The sequence below is a fragment of the Equus przewalskii genome, chromosome 5 (assembly GCF_037783145.1).
Source record: "Equus przewalskii isolate Varuska chromosome 5, EquPr2, whole genome shotgun sequence".
Lineage (NCBI taxonomy): Eukaryota > Metazoa > Chordata > Mammalia > Perissodactyla > Equidae > Equus > Equus przewalskii.
Window position 1 is genome coordinate 67,395,093 of NC_091835.1, and position 22,412 is coordinate 67,417,504.

The 22,412-nt window shown below is 38.1% G+C and overlaps 2 protein-coding genes across 2 annotated transcripts; both read left to right on the forward strand.

Annotated features, from left to right (window-relative positions):
- Positions 1-1,456: 1,456 nt before the first annotated feature.
- On the forward strand, positions 1,457-2,391 carry LOC103546803 (olfactory receptor 8S1-like). Its single transcript, XM_008513639.1, is given in 2 exon segments — positions 1,457-2,066; positions 2,069-2,391. Coding segments are annotated over 2 exon segments (933 nt in total).
- Positions 2,392-21,152: 18,761 nt separating this feature from the next.
- On the forward strand, positions 21,153-22,091 carry LOC103546802 (olfactory receptor 8S1-like). The gene has a single exon (XM_008513638.2). The coding sequence runs from the start codon at positions 21,153-21,155 to the stop codon at positions 22,089-22,091; it is 939 nt and encodes a 312-aa protein (XP_008511860.2).
- The last annotated feature ends 321 nt before the right edge of the window (positions 22,092-22,412 follow it).

Genomic DNA, 22,412 nt, shown 5'->3' on the forward strand with positions numbered 1-22,412 from the left:
AGGTCATCCTTGGATACTGGACAGGAATGACTTAAAATCTAGGAGAAAAAAGTGCATGCATATAATAGTTCAACCTAAGTATATGCAAAGTTGTCTTCCTTTAGGTGTCTAGCATAATCTGACATACAGCAGGCAATCCATGAATGTTAAGTGGAGCACCTCCATGCTGCCGTAGGAAGAGAGATCCTTAAGAAATCCTTAAGAAATACACATCCTTAAGAAATACACAAGAAAAGGGGAGGCAGAGGTGCCAAATGAGAACACAATAATGAAGACATTGGTGAAATACTGGTATAGCCACTCATTCACTCTGGTAAGGCAAGATACACACATACTTCTAATTCTAGATCTGAAAAATTAGGATATAATGATCTACCTAGAATGTTTTGTGAAATTAAATGAGGATGTGTCAAATTTTTAAGAATGCCTAAGACATATTAGGCCCTCAATAAACGACAGCATTTTTTTCTTATTGTTACATATTATGAGAGTTCAGAGAAGCAAATGGCCTCAGAAAGAGGTCAAAATTAAGGTGGTATTAAAATAATAAATAGGATTTGGATTAGTTACCTGAAAGGCAGGGCATTTTAAGCAGAGCAGTTGCTCAAGAAAAAGCAGAGAGAAAGGTACTCCTGTAAGGTGCTCAGAGGCAAGTAGACCTGTCTGTTCACAGCATTGAGACCAAAAGAGAAGAAGATAGCCAACTGTAAAGTTGCCTAAATGCCCTGTGTGACGGAGGACTTGAAGGCCAAGCCTTAAATGAAAGTCACTGTGTGGAAGAAAGGCCTGGTGTCTCAGGGTCTTATGGAGTCTAGGTATCCAAATTGCGGACACAGACGAATTATATAATTTATGATACTCAATTTTTCAATTTGCAAAAGGAACAATATCCTTATTTATTCTTTCTCCCCAATTCCAACATTTAAACACACACACATGTCTTTTAATCTTGTCCCAGAGGGTCAAAATGAGAATATAAGATAATGTGTAGTATCAATGATAAAAAGCTAAAGACAAAATAATATTATTAAGCAGTTATGAATCTTAGGAGGGTTTTGAAATGGGGGAAGAACAGATTGGAAAACAGAGGAGGGAAGACAAATGTTGAAATAGCAACTCTACTACAGTGTAAAAAAACATACACAGAATATTGCTGACAACACAGTGCCCAGTTGAAGAAGATAGAATAAATTGGTCATGGATATTTGGGACAAATTGCAAATTTCTTCAGCAGTCTTTAAAATAGAATAGCAGCCATATGGAAATATCATAGTGAGTTTGAAACAGAGCACTAGAAGGAGAAGAAAGGATTCTAGATAGTCATTAAAGGCATATATGAAATCCAAATAATTAGAGGTATGTACATAAAAGTGGACCCCTACCTCTATAATTAGGTGTAGTCGAGAAAAGTTTCAAGTCCATTTTTATATTTATTTCTAGGAAATGTCATCTCTAAATGGCCTTGAGAAACCACAGCACCATAGCTGAGTTCATTCTCATCGGGCTGTCTGCTGGCCCCAGAGTCCAGGTTCTGCTCTTTGTGCTGTTTCTGGGGATTTACCTCCTGACCCTGACGGGGAACCTGATGATGCTGCTGATAATCAGAGCTGATTCCCACCTCCACACGCCTATGTACTTCTTTCTGAGTCACCTGTCTTTCGTGGATCTTTGCTTCTCTTCAGTCACAGTGCCCAAGCTTCTGGAGAACCTCCTGTCTAAAAGAAAAATCATTTCAAAAGAGGGATGCCTGACTCAAGCCTTCTTTGTGTTTGACATTGGAGGAATAGAAATCTTCCTGCTCTCTGCCATGGCCTATGACCACTATGCTGCCGTCTGCTACCCTCTGATCTATGGCCAGGTGATGAGCAGCCAGCTGTGTATGAATCTGGTGTGGGCTTCATGGGGCCTGGGTTTTCTGGACGCGGTTATCAACATTCCCCTGGCTGTGAAGTTGAACTTCTGTGAGGTCCATACCATCCCCCACTATAGCTGTGAGCTGCCTTTTCTCTTCCCTTTGTCCTGCTCTGATATCTCCACCAATGTCACTGTCCTGGTCGGCTCCACACTGCTCATGGCTTTGGTACATTTTTCCTGATCTTCTTCTCCTACACACGCATTGTCTCCGCCATCCTGACCATCAGGTCCAACACAGGCAGAAGCAAGGCCTTCTCTACCTGCTCCTCCCACCTCACTGCAGTGAGCTTCTTCTGCGGCTCAGCTTTCCTCCGTCGTCTCATGCCAACCTCAGGTTCATCTCCGGAGCTGATCTTCTCCATACAGTATGGTGTGCTCACTCCCTTAGTGAATCCCCTCATCTACAGCCTGAAAAACAAAGAAGTAAAGGCAGCTCTGAGAAGAACTTTGGGGAAATGTTTGCAATGGCACAGGTAGCAAGCTATAAAGAGTTGATGAATTAGGAAAGAACTACAGACTTAAGGATATCTGGTGAGTTGACACTAAATCTTCCTGATGGGCAACTGTTTTAGATGCTGAAGGATACCACAGAAAAGCTTAAGAAAGTGGCACAATGGTACTTTGAGAGTGGGGTCGGGGTAAGAGAGGATGGTTCAGATAAAATCCTGCTCAAAAGTAGATCAATAGAATATATAGCCATCTAGACAAAAAATTTTATTTAATTATAATTTATTCCTCTATCATTTTATTGATACTGAGTAAAAATGTCTGTGTATTGAATTATTTTTTGGAATTAAATGTACAGAAAGACACTGAAAACCGGAAGTTTTCACCAAAAAGTGTTGAATCTTGGGGACAGAAAAGTTATAAATTTGGCATTCATGAAGGGGTTTGAGCTTTGACTGAGAAGCCCTTGCAGATAGACAAAAGTGCTAAAAATTCTGGACAGAGCAATTGTAAGCTGACTTGAGTGATACCAAGAACTCTGCTGTTCTACTACTTGGGAAGTGGAAGATGAGGGAAAGTGTGCCTCATCCTAGGGAAAGACAGGAAAACTTAGCCCTCTCCCACAGTTGACCTCTTTTATTTTTTTTAACCATTTAAGGTATTTATTTAGAATAATGATAATAGCTGGCAGCAAAAGTGTAAATGTGGTTGCAACCAGATGCTCCTATCACAAGTGTGCAGTTCGAAAGGCAAAGGGAGTGGATGAAAAGAACAAGCCAGCTATCTGTGGCTCCTTTGGAGGAAACCAGGCAGCAAAGTGGATGATATTTTACAAAACAGAAAACTGAATTGTATCCACTTCAGAATCTTCAAAATCTACCAAGAGACAGAAAGTCATAGATGTCATTGGCTTACTTTAAATGTCAGACAATTATTTGAGCAGTCACTGCTTTGGAAGGTCCTTTAAACTATTTTTTTAAATACCACTGTGCTAAATGGTTTTAATTGTTGGACATTTGGTATTACTGGATTTGATTCTGATTTATGTTCTAAATAAAGTTAGGTTAAAAGAGTAAAAGATAAATTCTTAACCTTCCAGCCAAACAGAATTTATACTCTAGGCTGTTTATAACAAAATATTTTAAACATCAGAAATCCACTTCCATGTTGTAATTTGCAAAAAGATTTTGCTTTTTATTATTTTCAGGATCCATAAATGTCTTCTTATTGGAAAATTAAAGAGAGTGACCAAGGCTGGGGCAGGTAGGGCACAGTGGGAAGAGATAGGGAAATATCTAAGCTTCGATGTCCTTGGACTTGTCCATTGCTCTTCTATTTCTCCACTTTTTCTTGAATTACTTTCAGGATGCCGGTGGCTGGGTCTGCACCTTCAAGAAGCTAGCTCTCAGAGGAGATGCTCCTGTACTTTTCCAAACACCAAATCTAGGCTTCTTTCTCTCTCTTCTCACAAAGTCTACTTGTTGTTTTCCAAATTTATTGTCAGGTGGTGATGAAGAGTTCAGCTTCTGAGATTGGACTGTGTGGGTTTCAGTCTGGCTCCTATTTTTCAGTGTGACCTTGGTATGTGTGACCTTGGGTAATTACTTGAACTCTCTCTACCCCAATTTCATTATCTATAAAATAGGAATAATAATATTACCTCCCTCGTTGAGTGGTTGGGAGGATTAAATGGGAGAGTCCAGGTACAGGGCTAGTTGTAAGAATTTAGTAAGTGTTAGTTGATGCTAATATTATGTTATCCTTCCCCTTTGCCAGTTCTCTCTGCTTCTGCTCTTTTCTCACTTCTTTGCCTTTGCAGAGACTATTCTGAAAGTTCCCATTTGTACCATCTCCTTCTCTAGGATGGATGTAGGATATCTTACTCATTTCCAACTTTATTTCATTCAATACACACACACACACACACACACATATATTTCTTTACTAAGTATCTGTAGTGTGCAAAGCACTCTGGTAGGTTCTGAGGATGAGATTCCTGATTTTATGGAGTTTGCATCTACTGAGAAAAATATGGAAGATTATGAGTCAGTTATGAAAATGAGAGAGATCAATCATGGTACTATGGGGTTGTATAGCCAGGGCACAAACCCAGCCGGTGAGGTCATGTAAGCCTATGTGAGGAGGCAACATTCAAGCTGAGACTGGCAGCCTGAGGACCTTCAAGGATTAACCAAAATTCCGTCATCTCCTTGGAGTCCTTCCTGATCACATTTATTTTTTTACACTCCTGATTTAGGTTGCTATTGCACTTTATTTCTGCCTCAGATGCAGCGTGTGAAAATGCTTATCTAATCATATAAATATGTGGGTTGATCTCCCTTCAAGATTACAAATACCTTGAAGAAGACTAGACTTTACTCATCTTTGTATGGTCATAGCTTCTTGCATAACACTGCTCAAATTGGCTTCAATCAGCATTCTCTGAACTAAACCACATTGTCTCTTGAGGAGGGTAGATCCTACAAAGGAATTCCCCTTACTCTTGCTTGGCTCTTTTGGACCTGACATTCCTCTTGCCTTATTGTAACTCAGTTTCATTGTATGCAAACTGGAAGGATTGAATTAGGGTCCTTCTGGTTAGGGCTCCTGTGAGTCCCTTGAGGGAATCTGGAGGGGGATATGAGTTTCATGGATGGAACATGAATGGGTGAATATAGTAGTGATGTGTAAATATGGGTCCATTATCTGTCAGTGGTCTAAGGGGATATTTTGGCAGAAACTGAGTTGAAACTGGTGAGCAGGTAGAGTTAGGCAGCAGCAGCCCCTCTGTATGCTCTTAGGTCTCCCGGGTATCATGGAACATTTATGGGAAAGAACTTGAGCTCTTAACATAAGTGGAATCTAGACATATGTAGCCCCAGTTTGATGGACTGAGGATCCCCAAAGAAAGCCATATTGCAGAGACAGAGATCATGGGACACTTGAGAAAAGAAATCATGAGTGAGGAGAGTTTACAGAGAGCAAAAGAGGAAAGGACTGGTGGAGCAGGTGTCTAACCATGGCCTGATGCAGCCTCTAGCCTGACGTTTCCTGGGAACCAGAGGGCTGTGGTATAACAAGAGAGATGAGTCACACGGGGCCCACCAGCTCTGTGGAGGGAACCACCTTCGAACAACTTGGTCATGTGGGGCCACCAGAATTATCCTCTGGCCGGAAATGATCAAGAGCAGCAGAAGTTGGTAACTCTAAGAAGGTAAGCAGTGGGAGAGAGAGAAAAATCTGAAATCTGGAACTATCTTGACTCTCACTCCTGCATGTCCAGGATAGTAAATAATTCAAGGTGGTTCTGGAAAACAGTTCCAGAGAGGGTCCTATTGGATAAGAATGCCATTTCTCATCCTATGCTTTGTTTTAGTCTGACCAATTTATTACAATATGATTGATTGGGTGGGTTGAGACTGTTCAAGCCACCTCAGAAAAAAAAATCCAGGAGTTCACTGGAACTGAAATTGAAGCACTGTCAGTTCACCTCTTTTAAGCATTGTTTTTTCCATTTAGCCCACTTAGAGAATGTGAGGTTTTTAGTCAATTGTTTTTGAGTAATTTCCTTTTCATATGTTTTAGCAAGGGTATGTAAAATATACAGTATGTGTTCTATGATTCACCAAATTTGTATTTTCTGAGAAGCTTTTCCATATTATTTTTGATTTTCCTCAAAATTGTGGTTTAAAGAATGATAACTTGCACTCACACAATGTTATTTTCTTAATAGCAATAGTGAGAATATTAGCACATGCACATGATTAATAGGTTAAAACGCTTTAAGTTGAATTTTACTTTATTTTTTCATATGTAAATATATCACACACTGAATCATGTACTAATTAATAACACATCTGTATTTCTAATTTTTAAAGTTATGATAAGAAAGCTTATATGCTAAAGAAAAGATGATTATCAAAAATAATTCCGCTACCTATATTTAGGTATATATTTTCTTCTAATGCCACCTATATGTAAATATTTTAATGTAATTTGTTTATTGAGTAGTCCCAACTGCATGGCATATATACATGAAATTGTTTTGGGTCTTTTCCCAGTCACCTAATTCAACTGGGCTGTGTAATCTCCATTTCCTATTGTTTAAAGAGATACTAGGCAAATCGTTAATGTTCTGAGTGCTTTGTTTAATAAATATGGATTCTAATTTAAGACATGTACTCCAAATTTAACTGAAGTTTCATTCCGCTACTTCCTCACTTGCAGCTTTGAACTGGGATCTCACTATTTTGAAGAAGCCTAATATGATCCAGAGTCATCCCCTCTACCACCTCTTCAAGACCCAGTTCCTCCAATTTGAGAGGCATAAAAGAAGGCAGAAGAAATAGAACAAGTGACTTCGTGCAATTAACCCTGTTATTATTTTCTCACTGTTGACTGTCTTTTGTTTTCTCCTTAGCAATGACTGGACCCAAAAAATGACCTCAGGGCAGTAGTTATACAAACGTTGGCTCTGGTGGAGGCATGTGGGAGTTCTTTGGAAGATTCTTCTGATCCACCTCACTGTATAGTTCTCTTACCTAGAAAACCTGACTCTGGTTCACTCTCCTCTACCCTGCTTCTTCTCCAATGCCAGCAGCACCCATAGCCTCTTGCTGCAGAATAAACCTCCCCAAATAATCACTTTGGATGTGACAACTGAGAGAATCCAAAGCCAGGTCTCTACTAAGATGACATATATATATAATGGAATATTATTCAGCCATGAGGCCATGAGAAAGAAAATCCTGTCATTTGCAACAACATGAATGGATGTTGAGCACCTTAAGCTGAGTGAGATAAGTCAGACAGAGAAAGACTAGTACAGTATGATATCACTCATATGTGTAATCTAAAAAAGCCAAACTCATAAAAACAGAAAATAAAATGGTGGTTTCCAAGGGATAGGGGTCAGGGGATAGGACAGATGTTGTTTAAGGATACAAATGTGCAACAAGTAGCAAATAAGTCCAAGAGATCTAATGCACAGTATAGTGAATATAGACAACAACATTGTATTACACTCATCAAACTTGCTAAGAGACTAGAAGCTAATTATTCCAACCTCTAAAAAGAAATGATAATTATGTAACATGATGGAGGTGCTAATTATCACTACAATGGAAATCACATTACAATATATAAATGCATCAAATCAGCATGTTGTATACTTTAAATTTATATACTGTTATATGTCAAATATAATTCAATTGAATAAAGAACAAACTCATAGATTCAGAGAACAGATTGGTGGTTCCCAGAGGCAAGAGGAGGAGGTGTTCAAAATGGGTGAAGGGAGTCAAAAGGTACAAACTTCCAGTTATAAAATAAATAAGTCCTGGGGATGTAATGTACAGCATGATGACTATAGTTAATAGTACTATATTGTATATTTGAAAGTCACTAAGAGAATAAATCTTAAAATTTCTCATCACAAGAAAAAAAATTTTGTAACCACGTGTCGTGATGGATATTAACTAGACTTATTGTGGTGATAATTTCATGGTATATTCAAATACTGAATCATTATACTGTACACCTGAAGCTAATATAATGTTATATATCAATTACTTCTCAGTTAAAAAAAAATAAGGTTGGTTCTTTGAAAGCACAAACAAAGCAGATAAGCTTCCATCAAGTTTAATCAAAAAAAAGAGAGAAGCCCCAAATAAACAATCTTAGGAGATACAAATAATACTGAACACATGAGGATAAAGTGAATGACACTATGTCAACAAATTTGAAAAATTAGGTAAAAGGGATAAACTACCATAAAAAGGCAATTAACCAAAACTGACTCAAGAAGAAATAAGATTTCTAAAAAGTTCTTTTTTTGAAGTTGGAGAGATGGAATAAAGCTCAGTCAGGTTTATGTATAAGTTAGAAGTTTCAATAAAATAAAAATATCCATTCTCCCCAGGTTTATCATAGATTTAGTTATTAATTATTATTTATTTAAAAATTTAATTCCATGAAAAATCTCACCAGTAGTTGCCATAAAACTTAACAAGCTAATTCTAATATTTATATGGAAAATAGTAATAGTCAACATACAACCATACATATACAAAACTTTATTTATAGTAGTCAATACATTTTGCTAGGATGGGACATTATCCATGTGAGAAAAAATGAAACTGGAACCTTAGCACAGCATACACAAAATTTAAGTGCAGGTGGATTATCCACTTAAAAGTGAAAAGTAAGACAGTAGGACTAGAGACAATATAGAAAAATGTTTTGTAATAGCAAAGTAGTAAAGGATTTATTAAGCCAGACGCAAAAAGTACCAGTCAACAAACAAAAGCCCAGGACCACGTGGCTTCATTGGTGAATTCTAACAAACATTTAAAGAAGAATTAATACCAACTTCCTCAAACTCTTTTAGAAAATAGAAGAAGAGGGAACACTTCCAAATTCATTTTACCAGGCCAGCATTACACCATATCAAAACCAGAAAAGGACACTATAAGAAAAGAAAATTATAGACTAATATCCCTGATTAACATAGATGCAAAATTCCTCAACAAAATATTAGCAAACCAAATTCACCAGTACATTAAAAGGATCATACACCATGATCAAGTGGGATGTATTCCAGGAATGCAAGGATGGTTCAACACCAACCAATCAATCAGTGGGATATGCCACATTAATAAGATGAAGAATAAAAATTATATGATCATCTCAATAGATGCAGAAAAAGCATTTGAAAAAATGCAACATCAATTCATAATAAAAACTCTCAACTAAGTGGGTATAGAGGGAATGCACCTCAACATAATACTGAAAGCTATCTAATATCAGGAACAAGAGAAGGATGCCCACTCTACCCGCTACTATTCAACATAGTATTGGAAGTCCTAGCCAGAGCAATTAGGCAAGAAAAAGAAATAAAAGTCATCCCTATCGGAAAAAAAAAAAAAGAAGCAAAACTGTCACTTTGTGCAGATGACATGATGCTATCATACAAACCCTAAAGACTCTACCAAAAAAAACTATTAGATATAGTTAACAAATACAGTAACATTGCAGAGTATGAAATCAACCTACAAAAATCAGTTGCATTTCTGCACACTAACAACAGTGCAGCAGAAAGAGAAATCAAGAACATAATCCCTTTTACAATTGCAACAAAAAAAAATAAAATACCTAGAAATAAATATAACCAAAGAGGTGAGAGACCTGTATACTGAAAACTATAATACATTGTTGAAAGAAATCAAAGTCAGAGAAGTGGAAAGATATTTTATGCTCATGAATTGGAAGAATTAACATAGTTAGAATGTCCATAGTACCTAAAGCACTCTACAGATTCAATGCAATCCCTATCAGAATTTCAACAACATTTTTCATAGAAATAGAACAAAGTATTCTAAAATTTATATAGAACAACAAAAGACTCCAAATAGCCATGCAATTCTGAGAAAAAGAACAAAGCTGAAGGCACCACACTCCCTGATTTCAAAATATACTACAAAGCTATAGTAACCAAAATGGCATGGTACTGGTAGAAATAGAGACACACAGATTAGTGGAACAGAATTGAAAGCCCAGAAAATAACCACACATTGATGGACAGCTAATTTTTGACAAAGGAGCCAAGGACATACAATGGAGAAAGAAAAGTCTCTTCAATAAATGGTGTTGGGAAAACTGGACAGTCATGTGCAAAAGAATGAAAGTAGACTGTTATCTTACATCATACACAAAAATTAACTCAAAATGGATTAAAGACTTGAATGTAAGGCCTAAAACCATAAAATTCCTGGAAGAAAACATACGCAGTACTCTCTTTGGCATTGGTCTTAGCAGTATCTTTTGGGATATCTCTCCTCAGGCAAGGGAAAGAGAATAAAAAATAAACAAATGGGGCTATATCAAACTAAAAAGCTTCTGCATGGCAAAGGAAACCATCAACAAAACAAAAAGACAATCTAACAATTGGGAGAAGATATTTTCAAGTCATATATCTGACAAGCGGTTAATATCCCAAATATACAAAGGGCTCATACAATTTAACAACCTGATCAAAAAAATGGGCAGAAATCTAAATAAACACTTTTCTGAAGATATACAGATGGCCAACAGACACATGAAAAGCTGTTCAACATCACTAATTATTAGGGAATTGCAAATCAAAACCACAATGAGATACTACCTCATGCTTGTCAGAATGGCTATTATTAAAAAGACAAGAAATAATACATGTTGGAGAGGATGTGGAGAAAAGAGAACCCTCATACATGGCTGGTAGGAATACAAATTGGTACAACCACTATGGAAAACAGTATGGAGATTCCTCAAAAAATTAAAAATAGAACTACCATATGACTCAGCTCTTCCACTTGTGAGTATTTATCCAAAGAACACTAAAACACTAATTCAAAAAGATATACACACCCGTATGTTCACTGCAGGATTATTCACAATAGCCAAGACTGGGAAACAACTTAAGTGCCCATCAACAGATGAATGGTTAAAGATGTGATTTATATATATACAAAGCCATAAAAAAAAGATGAAATCTTGCCACTTTGGACAAGACGGACAGACCTTGAGGGTATTGTACTAAGTGAAATAGGTCAGGTGGAGAAAGACAGTTGACATATGACTTCAATCATATGTGGAAGAGAAACAAAGGAACACAGTGACAAAGAACAGATTGGGGTTACCAGAGGGGAAGGAGACGGGGAGAGGGCAAAAGGGGTAAGGAGGCACATGTGTATGGTAACAGATAGCAACTAGACTTTTAGTGGTGAACACAATGTGGTCTATACAGAAGTCAAAATATAATGATGTACATCTGAAATTTACATAATGTTATAAATCAGTGTTACATCAGTAAAAACATTTTTTTAAAAACAGAAAAAAGGTGACATCAGCATCATGGCAGAGTGATGTCTCTTAGAAATCTTTCCCCTCCAATACACAATGAAAAAAAAAATTCATATTCCTACAGACAACATTCAAACACAACACAAAAATGTCAGAGAGACCCACACAGCCATACAACAGAGGGCAGAGAGGCTGGAGCCCCCCTCGGACGAGGTGGAACAGGGTAAGAGAAATCTTCACTTCCTCCCCTAAAGAGTGCCATTGGGACCACAATGAGAGGGAAGAAACAGGGGAGAGGACATTCATTCGTGGGAACTTCAAGTACTCCCAAGGGCCCTTGCAGCCTAGAGGGAAGCCCTCTACGAGAGTGAAAGCTTTCATGGGGGGGGTGACCTTATCAAGCCAACACCCCAGGAGAGTAGAGTGAGAAAGCCCCAAGAGCATGCAGAAGAAAGTGCCCCTCCCCCTACCCTCCCAATGCCCACTCCAGCCCCTGGGATTTCAGCTGAAGGCAGAGGGCTCAGAATACATGGCTTTTGACCCCCACCCAGTGGTGATAGGTGGTAACTGCAACCAAATAATATCAGGATGTGTAAGAACGGAGCCACCTCCTCTAGAAATATCAAACACTATATTAAATCTCCAGACCAGAGAGAAAATGACAAGTACCCATAAATCAGTCCTGAGGATACAGAAATATGTAGTCTAAATGAAAAGACTTCAAAACAGTTTTCATCAAAAAACTCAACAAGGTAAAAGAGAATGTAGAGAAACAATTCAATGAGTTCAGGAGCTACTTCACAAAAGAGATTGAAACTATAAAGAAGAATCAATCTGAAATATTAGAAATGAGGGACACAATGGAAGAAATAAGACAAAATATGGATTCCCTGAACATTCAAGCGGACACCATAGAGGTGCGTATCAGCATAATTGAAGATAGACTTGTTGAAATGCTCCAGATAGAGGAGAGAGACGTTAGACTAAAAAGAAATGAAGAAATTCTCTGAGAAATATCCAACTCAATTAGGAAATGTAACATAAGACTTATAGGTATTCAAGAAGGAGAAGAGAAGGAGAATGGAATAGAAATCTTGTTCAAAGAAATAACAGCACAGAACATCCCAAACCTAGGGAAGGAAATCCATGTGGAAGAGGCTGCCAGATCTCCTAAATATGTCAATGTAAAAAGACCTACTGCAAGACATATAGTAGCAAGACTGGCAAAACTGAATGACAAAGAAGGAACACGAAGGGCAGCAAGGCAGAAGAAAATAACCTACAAAGGAACCCCCATGAGGCTTTCAGCAGATTTCTCTGCAAAAGCCTTACAGGCTAGGAGAGACTACAATTACATATTCAAATCATTGAAAGACAAAAACTTTCTGCCAAGAATACTCTATCCAGGATAAATATCCTTCAGATATGATGGAGAAATAAAAACTTTCCCAGATGAACATAAGCTAACGGAGTTTGTAGCCATGAGACCCCTCCTCCAAGAAATCCTCAAGAAGTCCCTCATACTGAAAAACAAAGCGGCGGGGCGGTGGGGGGGGGGCGGGAGAAAGCAATTACAAAGCACAGAGTAAGGAGTTAAACAGATAGAATCAGAGCAGGACAGCAAATACTCAAGTATAGTATTAAAGACAAAGGGAAGGAAAACACCAAAAACAAAGATACTCTTGTCATTTTAACCACAAACTCATAACACAAGATGGAATAAGATGTGAGAAAAATAACTTAGGAGGGGAAAAGGAAAGGGACTGAATTGATTGAGTCTAAGGAAATCAGAGGCCATCAGAAAAGGGACTATCTTATCCACGAGATCTTGAATACAAACCTCAAGGTAAGCACTCAATAAAAAAGCAGAACAGAGACAAAAATAATAAATGAGGACAAAACAAAGAAACACAACATAAAAAACTACACAACTCTATTGGTAGGCCAAAATACACGGGACGAGAAACAAAGGAAATGCAGGAGAACCAGAGAACAAGTGATAAAATGGCTGCACAAAGCCCTCGTTTATTGATAATCACCCTAAATGTAAATGGATTGAATTCTCCAATAAAAAGATACAGAGTGGCGAGATGGATTAAAGAACAAGACCCCAAAATATGCTGCCTCCAGGAAACACATCTCAGCTCCAATGACAAACACAGTCTCAGAGTGAAGAGGATGGAAGACAATACTTCAAGCTAATGACAAACAAAAGAAAGCAGGTGTTGCAATACTTATATCAGACAAAGTAGACTTCAAGATAAGACAGGTAAAGAAAGACAAAGAGGGGTAGTATATAATGATCAAAGGGACACTCCATCAAGAAGAAATAACACTTATAAATTATGCACCCAACACAGGAGCACCAAAGTGCACAAAGCAACTATTAACAAACCTAAAAGAAGACATTAATAATAATGCAATAATAGTAGGAGACCTAACTCTCCACTCACATCAATGGATAGATCATCCAGACAGAAAATCAACAAGGAAACAGAGGAATAAAATGAAAAGCTAGAGCAGATGGACTTAATAGACATATATAAACACTCCATCCAAAACCAGCAGAATACACATTCTTCTCAAGTGTCCCCAGAACATTCTCAAGAATAGACCATATGTTGGGAAACAAGACAAGCCTCAATAAATTTAAGAAGATTGAAATAATAGCAAGCATCTTTTCCAATCACAATGCTATAAAGCTAGAAATTAATTACAAGAAAAAAACTGAGAAAGGGACAACGACATGGAGACTAAACAACATGCTGTTGAATGAGCAATGGATCACTGAAGAAATTAAAGGAGAAATCAAAAAATATCTGGAGACAAATTAAAATGAAAACATACCATACCAACTCATATGGGATGCAGCAAAAGCTGTATTAAGAGGGAAATTCATCACAATACAGGCTCACTTTAACAAAAAAGAAAAAGAAAAAAAAAAAACCTCAAACAAGAAATCTCAAACTACACCTAACTGAATTAGAAAAAGAAGAACAAACAAAGCCCAACGTCAGCAGAAGGGGAGAAATAATAAAAGTCAGAGCAGAAATTAATGCTATTGAAACAAAAAAGGCAGTAGAAAGGATCAATGAAACAAACAGTTGGTTCTTTGAGAAGATAAATAAAATTGACAAACCCCTAGCCAGTCTTACAAAGAAAAAAAGAGAGAAAGCTCAGATAAATAAAATTAGAAATGAAAGAGAAGAAATAACAACAGATACCACAGAAATACAATGGGTTATAAGAAAATACTATGAAAAGTTATATGCCAACAAAATAGACAATCTAGAGGAAATGGATAAATTCTTAGACACTTACAACCTCCCAAAGCTGAATCAAGAAGAAATAGAGAATCTGAGAAATGTTCTTTTTGAATACCATGTCTTCTCAGACAAGGGAAACAAAGGAAAAAATAAACAAGTGGGACTTCATCAGACTAAAGAGCTGCCGCAAGACAAAGAAAACTAAGATCAAAACCAAAAGACAACCCATCAATTTGAAGAAAATTTTTGTATATCATATATCCGATAAAGGGTTAAGCTCCGTAATATATAAGGAACTCACACAAGTGAACAACAAAAAAACAAAAAGCCCGATTGAAAAATGGGCAGAGGATACGAGCACACATTTTTCCATAGAAGATATACTGATGGCCAATAAACACATGAAAAGATGTTAAACTTCACTAATCATCAGGGAAATGGAAATCAAAACTACACTAAGATACCACCTTACGCCTGTTAAAACGGCTATAATCACTAAGACTAAAAATAACACATGTTGGAGAGGGTATGGAGAGATGGGAACCCTCATACACTGCTGGTAGGAATGCAAACTGGTGCAGCCACTACGGAAAACAGTATGGAGATTCCTCAAAAGACTAAAAATAGAACTACCATATGACCCAGCTATCCCTCTACTGGGCATCTACTGAAATAACTTGAAATCAGCAATCCAAAGTAACATATGTACCCCTATGTTCATTGCAGCACTATTCACAATAGCCAAGGCATGGAAACCATCCAAGTGCCCATCAAATGATGTTTGGATAAAGAAGATGTCGTGTTATATATATATATATATATATATATATATATACATAGTATGTATATATGCAATGGAATGCTACTCAACCAGAAAAAAAAAAAAAAGACGAATTCATCCCATTTGCAACAACATGGAAAGACTTGGAGGGAATTATGCTTAGCGAAATAAGCCGGACTAAGAAAGACAAACATCAGATGGTTTCACTCATATGTGGAATATAAACAAGCACATGGACAAAGAAAACATTTCAGTGGTTACCTGGGGAAGGGGGTTGGGGGTGGGCACAGGGTGTGAAGGGGAGCACCTATGTGGTGACAGACAAGAAATAATGTACAACTGAAATTTCACAATGATGTAAACTATTATAACTCGAATTTTAAAAATCAGGAAAAAAACAGAAAATAACAATTGTCGGGGAGGTTGTGGAGAAACTGGAACACTTATGCATTGTTGGTAGGAATGTAAACAGTGCAGCTACTGTGGAAAACATGGCAGTTCATCAAAAAATTAGAAACAGAATTACCACATGATCCAGCAACCTCACATCAGAGTATGTATCCAAAAGAATTGAAAGCAAGATCTCAAAGATATATTTGCATACCCCTGTCATTGCAGCATTATTCACAATAACCAAGAGGTAGAAATAACTCAAATGTCCATTAGTAGATAAATGGATAAAGAAAATATGATATAGACATAGAATGGAAAATTATTCAGCCTTACAAAAGAAGGGAATCAAGTTACATACTACGACATGGATGAGCCTTGACAACGTTATGGTAAGAGAAATAAGCCAGTGACAAAAAGACAAATATTGTACGATTCCACTTATATTAGGTACCTAAAGTAGTGGGACTTGTAGAAACAGAAACTAGAATGGTGATTACCTGGGGCTTAAGGTGGGGGAAAATGGGGAGTTGTTGTTTGATGGATGTAAAGTTTCAGTGCTGCAAGATGAAAAAATTTTTATTTTTTTGAAGTACCTCCATACTGTTTTCCATAGTAGCTGAACCAATTTATGTTCTCACCAACAGTGCACAAGGGTTCCCTGGTCTCCACATTCTCACCAACGTTTGTTATCGCTTGTCTTCTTGATGAGAGCTATTCTAACAGATGTGAGGTGATATCTCATTGGGGTTTTGATTTGCATTTCCCTGATGATTAGTGATGCTGAGCACCTTTTCATGCACCTGTTGGCCATTTGTATATCTTCTTTGGAAAAATATCTATTCAGGTCCTCTGCCCATTTTTTAATTAGGGGTTCTTTTTGCTATTGAATTGTATGAGTTATATTTTTAGATATTAACCCCTTATTTGATATACAATTTGCAAAAATATTCTCCCATTCTGTAGATTGCCTTTCTATTTTGTTGATTGCTTCTTTTGCTGTGCAGAAGCTTTTGAGCTTGATGTAGTCCCACTTGTTGACTTTTGCTTTTGTTGTTTGTGCTTTTGATGTCATAGCCAAAAATCATTGCCAAGACCAAAGCAAGGAATTCTTCCGTATATTTTCTTCAGAGGACTTTTATGGCATCACATCTTATGTTTAAGTCTTTGATCAATTTTGGATTAATTTTTGTGAGTGGTGTAAGATAGGAGTCCAATTTCATTGTTCTGCATATGTTTGTCTAGTTTTCCCAACACCGGTTTTTAAGAAATTGTCCTTTCCCCATTGGGTATTCTTGGCTCCCCTGTCAAATATCAGTTGACTCTATATGTGGGGGTTAAATCTGGGCTCTATATTCTGTTCTATTGTTCTATGTGTCTATTTTTACGCCAGTACCATACTATTTTAATTACTCTAGCTTTGTAGTATAGTTTGAAATCAGGAAGTATGATGCCTCTGGCTTTGGTCTTCTTTTTCAGGATTGCTTTCACTATTTGGGGTCTTTTGTGGTTCCATACAAATTTTTAAGATTGCTTGTTCTATTTCTGTGAAGAATGCCATTGGAATTTTGATAGGGATAATGTGGAGTCTATGGATGGTGTTGGGTAGTATGAGCATTTTAAAATATTAACTTTTCCGATCCATGAAAACGGGATGTCTTTCCATTTGTTTGTGTCTTCTTTGATTTCTTTCAACAAAGTCTTGTAGTTTTCATTGTACAGATTTTTCACTTCCCTGGTTAAATTTATTCCTAGGCATTTTATTGTTATGTTGCTATTGTGAATGGGGTGGTTTTCTTTATTTTGTCTTTCTGACGTTTCGTTATTAAAGTATGGAAATTCAAATAGAGAGTAAAATGGGAGTTACCAGGGGCTGGGGGCTGAGATAATAGAGAATTGTTGTTTAAGGGTACAAACTCGCAACTAGTTGATAATTAACTCCTGGAGATCTACAGTAAGTGAATATAGAAAACATTACTGTAGTATAATCATTAAACTTGCTAAGAGACTAGATCTTTATTCCTATCACAAAGAACAAATGATATATGTATGATAGAAGTCCCAACCATTGCTACAATTACAATCATATTACAATACATAAATGCATCAAATCAATATGCTGTACATTTTAAATTTACACAGTGCTATATATCAAATATACTTCCATTTAAAATTTTAAATTTAAATTTTAAAAAAAGAAAATGACCTGGAGCTTAGTAATGCATCACAACTCAGCTCCCTTGAGAATTTCTAAAGGACATTCTTAGCCCCAAGCGGCCATGAGGAAAATGACCCTTGTAGTAGATTACATATTTTTTAAATGTCTTTCTTATTCTCCTCTTTTTCAGCCTGGACACGCCTAATAACAGTTCTTCTAGATTGTAAATAAATGCTTGAATTCAAAAACTTGAAATACTTCCCTGGAGAGAATCCTTTGTGGCTCTTACTAAATTTAAATTGCTGGATAACTGGAAACTGTGTGGTTCGTGAGTCCAAGGCTCAGCTTCAGGCTGGGACTTCAGGGAATACAGGGCAGTGGCCCAGCATCCCCTGGATGTCTGATCCAGCCCATGGCTGCCTAAACACAGAAGGCCTTCTGATTGGTTCCATTAGATTGTTCTCTCTTTAAATGATGCTCTTAGAAGAGTAGTTAGAATCATAGAGGAAATAAAAGAAGAGAAGGCATCCTGCTGCACCTGAGATCATGTGAGAAGTCCCTGTTGTTCAGAATATGAGCTTCTTTAGAGAAATTGTCTCCTCTTCCCACATATTGTTGTTCATGGAAGAAAGATACCACTCTAAGTTAAGATATTCAGAAGAATGATCCCAAATCTGTGGCATTTCCAGGGCTCCCAGAACTTGAACTATTTTGATGACCAGCACTCGCTGACAGCAAAGAGAAAAAGCAATCTGGTATGTCGAGCATCGGACCCCTGTGACAGAGGTTCTCTTGTGGGGAGATTTTGGCTATGATGTTTCAACATATGATAGGGAAAGACAGAACTCAGAAGCAATCCCCTTACAAAAATCAAAAACATAGTAATGTCTTCCCTGCTTCTCTAACGTTCCGTCTATTTTTCTTCGTGGAAAGATCTGTGTGTGTGTCTTAATCTGCTGAACATCCTCTCTCCCACTGCCTGGCATGCCATCTTCTGCCCTCGATGGGGCCAGAAATCTCTGTTCCTTCAAATGTTCCATTAGTTCCAGCTCCCTTGGACGTCTTCTCAGAATGGTCCCTCTTCCCTGCCAGCATAACTCTCAGGATAAGGATATCTTATAGCCTGAGTTTAAATCATTTCATGCTTCAGGATCTCAAAGTATTTCAGAAAGTTGCCACCTGGGAGAAGACTTTAGAGATAGATATTGGACTGTTGGAATTACTTATTCCCCTGCTTGTCCAGAACTCCAAGAGAGGAACTGCAGTAAATATTTTCTGTTATTTAAACCAACCTCAGATACAGTCACAACAAAATGTAGAGTACAAGGGAGTAGAGGAGGGGACAGCTCTGAGAATAATTCAGCTAGATCAGGTTGACACTTGGTTCTTTCCTTTCTCGGCACTAGGATCTTTCTCCCCAGGTCAGATTCTCCACCCATAAATCTAGGACCTGAATTTTGTTCTGGGAAGCCACCTTGAAGGTTGACCTACCACATACTCCTTCACTCATTTCTCCATTTCAAAAAATATCTTTGAACAAACAGTGCGGGCAAGACTTTTTTAGGACACTTCTGGAATCCTCCTTTCACATCCTTTACCCTCTGCTGAGATCAACCACCACTTCATTCACTTGAATTCCCTATTCTCACTCATGTGTAAACCTCGTGTCAGTCCCTCACATGTCCCAGTGAAATGAAGCTGACGTCTGCTGTTCCACGTAGTGATTAAAGTTCAGACTTATTTTCCTGACAAGCTGACCTAGAATGAGTTGCAACACTTTACTCCTGGTCATTCAAAAGTCTATCCCCTCAGTTTAAGGTGTCATTTAGGATGGAGAGGGAAGGTGGTCTCCTTTCTCTGTAATGCTCCGTAAATCATGTGATACAGTTAGTTGCTGTCTTCGTGTACAAAAATGTGGATGCTAGAACAGGAGAGAAAAAGATTCTCAGATGACCTGCTCTGTGCAGATAAAAGCATCCTTGAGATTCGGGAGCTATGGTCCATATGCGGAAGCATGGCAACTTGGTTGGATGATATTAGCAATATTTCTGCCAGGCATCAGTGCTATCAGGGGTTTGGTGATTTTGGGAGCGTTGGAGTAAAAGATGAGATTGTGCCTTAAGCAGTCAAGAAGGTTTTTCTGAAGCACACATGAGATGCCATATGGAGATTTTCAAATACTCTAAGAGGTATAATCTGAAGCTAACACAGAATGTGTGGGGACAAAACCAGAAATGACGATCTGTGAGTGTTACTGATGTGATCCAGGTTCTCAGTGAGCTCACAGTCTGGAGGGGAAATCTGAGACCATGTTTAACATTAATGAGAAAAAATTAGAATTCAGACCATGACATAAGGCAACTGAGAACAAGGAGTCCAGTGATTTGCACAGAAGCCTGTGAGTTTAGAGGAGGGAGCAGTCAGGACAGACGATAAGAAAAAAGCAGGATTTGAGGTGAGTTTGAAGGTTCATAAGAGTTTGGATAAATAGACGAAAGTGAAGAACATTTGAATGGAGAATAATGTGAGCACAGACACAGAACAAAGTAGATCTTTCTGGTATCGAAAGTGGCCAATTTGGTTGAAAGGTAGCTTAAAGACAGATAAGGAAGAACTCTGAATGTCTGGGTAAGAAAGATGGTCTATGTACCTGTGGATCAAGCCTAGACACCGATCTAGAAAAAGCAATGGAATTTACTTCCTGTTTTTCTGTTTGTTGTCAACATGGCATTACAAAATCTCCCTGAATATCAGATTTCTCAAGAGTAAAATGGATATGATTGCCTGCCATAAATAAACTATAAATTGCTGTGAGAAAAAATTAGGATAGTGATTCAGAAATTATTCAGTACACCAAAAAAAGTCTTATTAAAATTTAATGTGCTGTTTAGAAAGTTAGAAGTCACTGGATGAATAAAAACAAAAAAAATAATGATTGAGAAACAAGTAAAGGAGAGAAGTTTAGAATAATTGCTGCAAATATTTGCTATAATGTTTCTTAAAACCAAAGGACTATGAGGATTTCTAAACTATAGGAAAAATCTGAGTGGAAGCTAACTACCCTGAATGTCTACGTGAGCCAGATGTATTTGTTTTTCCAGTTAAATCCCTACAGAAAAGGAATGGGATTCTCTGTAAGTACGTAAAGACTGTAATCCAAGAACAGTGATTGACAAAACAGAATAAAACCTCTTACTGAGATGCAGTGAAGGCGGCTTTGAGATGTCTGAGCACCAGGATCCAGGCAGAGCAGGGAGGGATGTATAAGAAGAAAGGGTGAAGCTGTGAAGGAGATAGAAACAATCGGAGGAGATCTCACCTCTTGTTTTATTTTATTCCAGGGAAATACCCTCCACAAATGGCCTTGAGGAACCACAGCACCCTCACCGAGTTTATTCTCGTTGGACTATCTGATGACCCCCACATCGAGGCTCTGCTGTTTGTGCTCTTCCTGGGGATTTACCTCCTGACCCTGATGGGGAACCTGATGATGCTGCTGGTGATCAGGGTTGATTCCCACCTCCACAAGCCCATGTATTTCTTCTTGAGTAATCTGTCATTCCTAGACCTCTGCTTATCTTCTGTCACCGTGCCCAAGCTAGTGGAGGACCTCCTATCTGAGAAGAAAACTATCTCAGTAGAGGGCTGTCTGACTCAGGTCTTTTTTGTGTTTCTTACTGCAGGAAATGAAGCCTGTCTGCTTTCAGTGATGGCCTATGACCGCTATGCCGCCATCTGCCATCCCCTGCTCTATGGCCAAGTGATGAGCAACCAGCTTTGTGTGAAGCTGGTGCTAGCCTCCTGGGGCCTGGCCTCTCTCAACTCAGTGGCCATTGTGCTCTTGGCTATTAACCTGGACTTCTGTGAGGCCCAAACCATACACTACTACACCTGTGAGCTGCCCTCCCTCTTCCCTCTGTCTTGCTCTGATATCTCCATCAATATCAGTATCTTGTCCTTCTCCACTATACTGCTTGGGCTTGGAAACTTCCTTCCAATCTTCTTCTCCTACATCCGTATTATATCCAACATCCTGAGCATCAGCTACAAGACAGGCAGAAGGAAGTCCTTCTCCACCTGCTCCTCCCACCTCATTGCAGTGATCCTGTTCTTCGGCTCAGGTATGCTTCGCTATCTCACGCCTCCCTCCGGTTCCTTCCTGGATTTGCTCTCTTCCTTGCAGTACAGTGTGATCACACCCATGCTGAATCCCCTCATCTACAGCCTAAAGAATAAGGAGGTAAAGATAGCCGTGAAAAGGAGATTGGGGAAATATTTGCAATATTTTAGGTGGTGAACTAAGAAACATTTACTCAGCATAATTGCAAAGATACAATTTCGTCTTATGTTGCCTCCTCCTCCCACTACACTGTGTCAGGATGCATGAAAGACCCCACAGCTTGCCTGAACACCTCAGTCTTGTTATTGCAAAGTAGAGGCATTCATTTTGGATCTCCATTTGGAAAGTCTGTGCTCTGCTAATCCAAAAACAATGTGAAGACTTTCTTCCACAAGTACATCAACAAGACAACAAAATAATTAGGGTGAAAAGTTAAAATACACATATGATTCGATTTCTCAGAAGCCTAGAATAAAGTTCACAAAAATTTCTACCTAA

What these genes read in the sequence shown, in the direction of transcription:
- LOC103546802 (XM_008513638.2), top strand. Translation starts at nt 21,153, where the DNA reads ATGGCCTTGAGGAACCACAGCACCCTCACCGAGTTTATTCTCGTTGGA.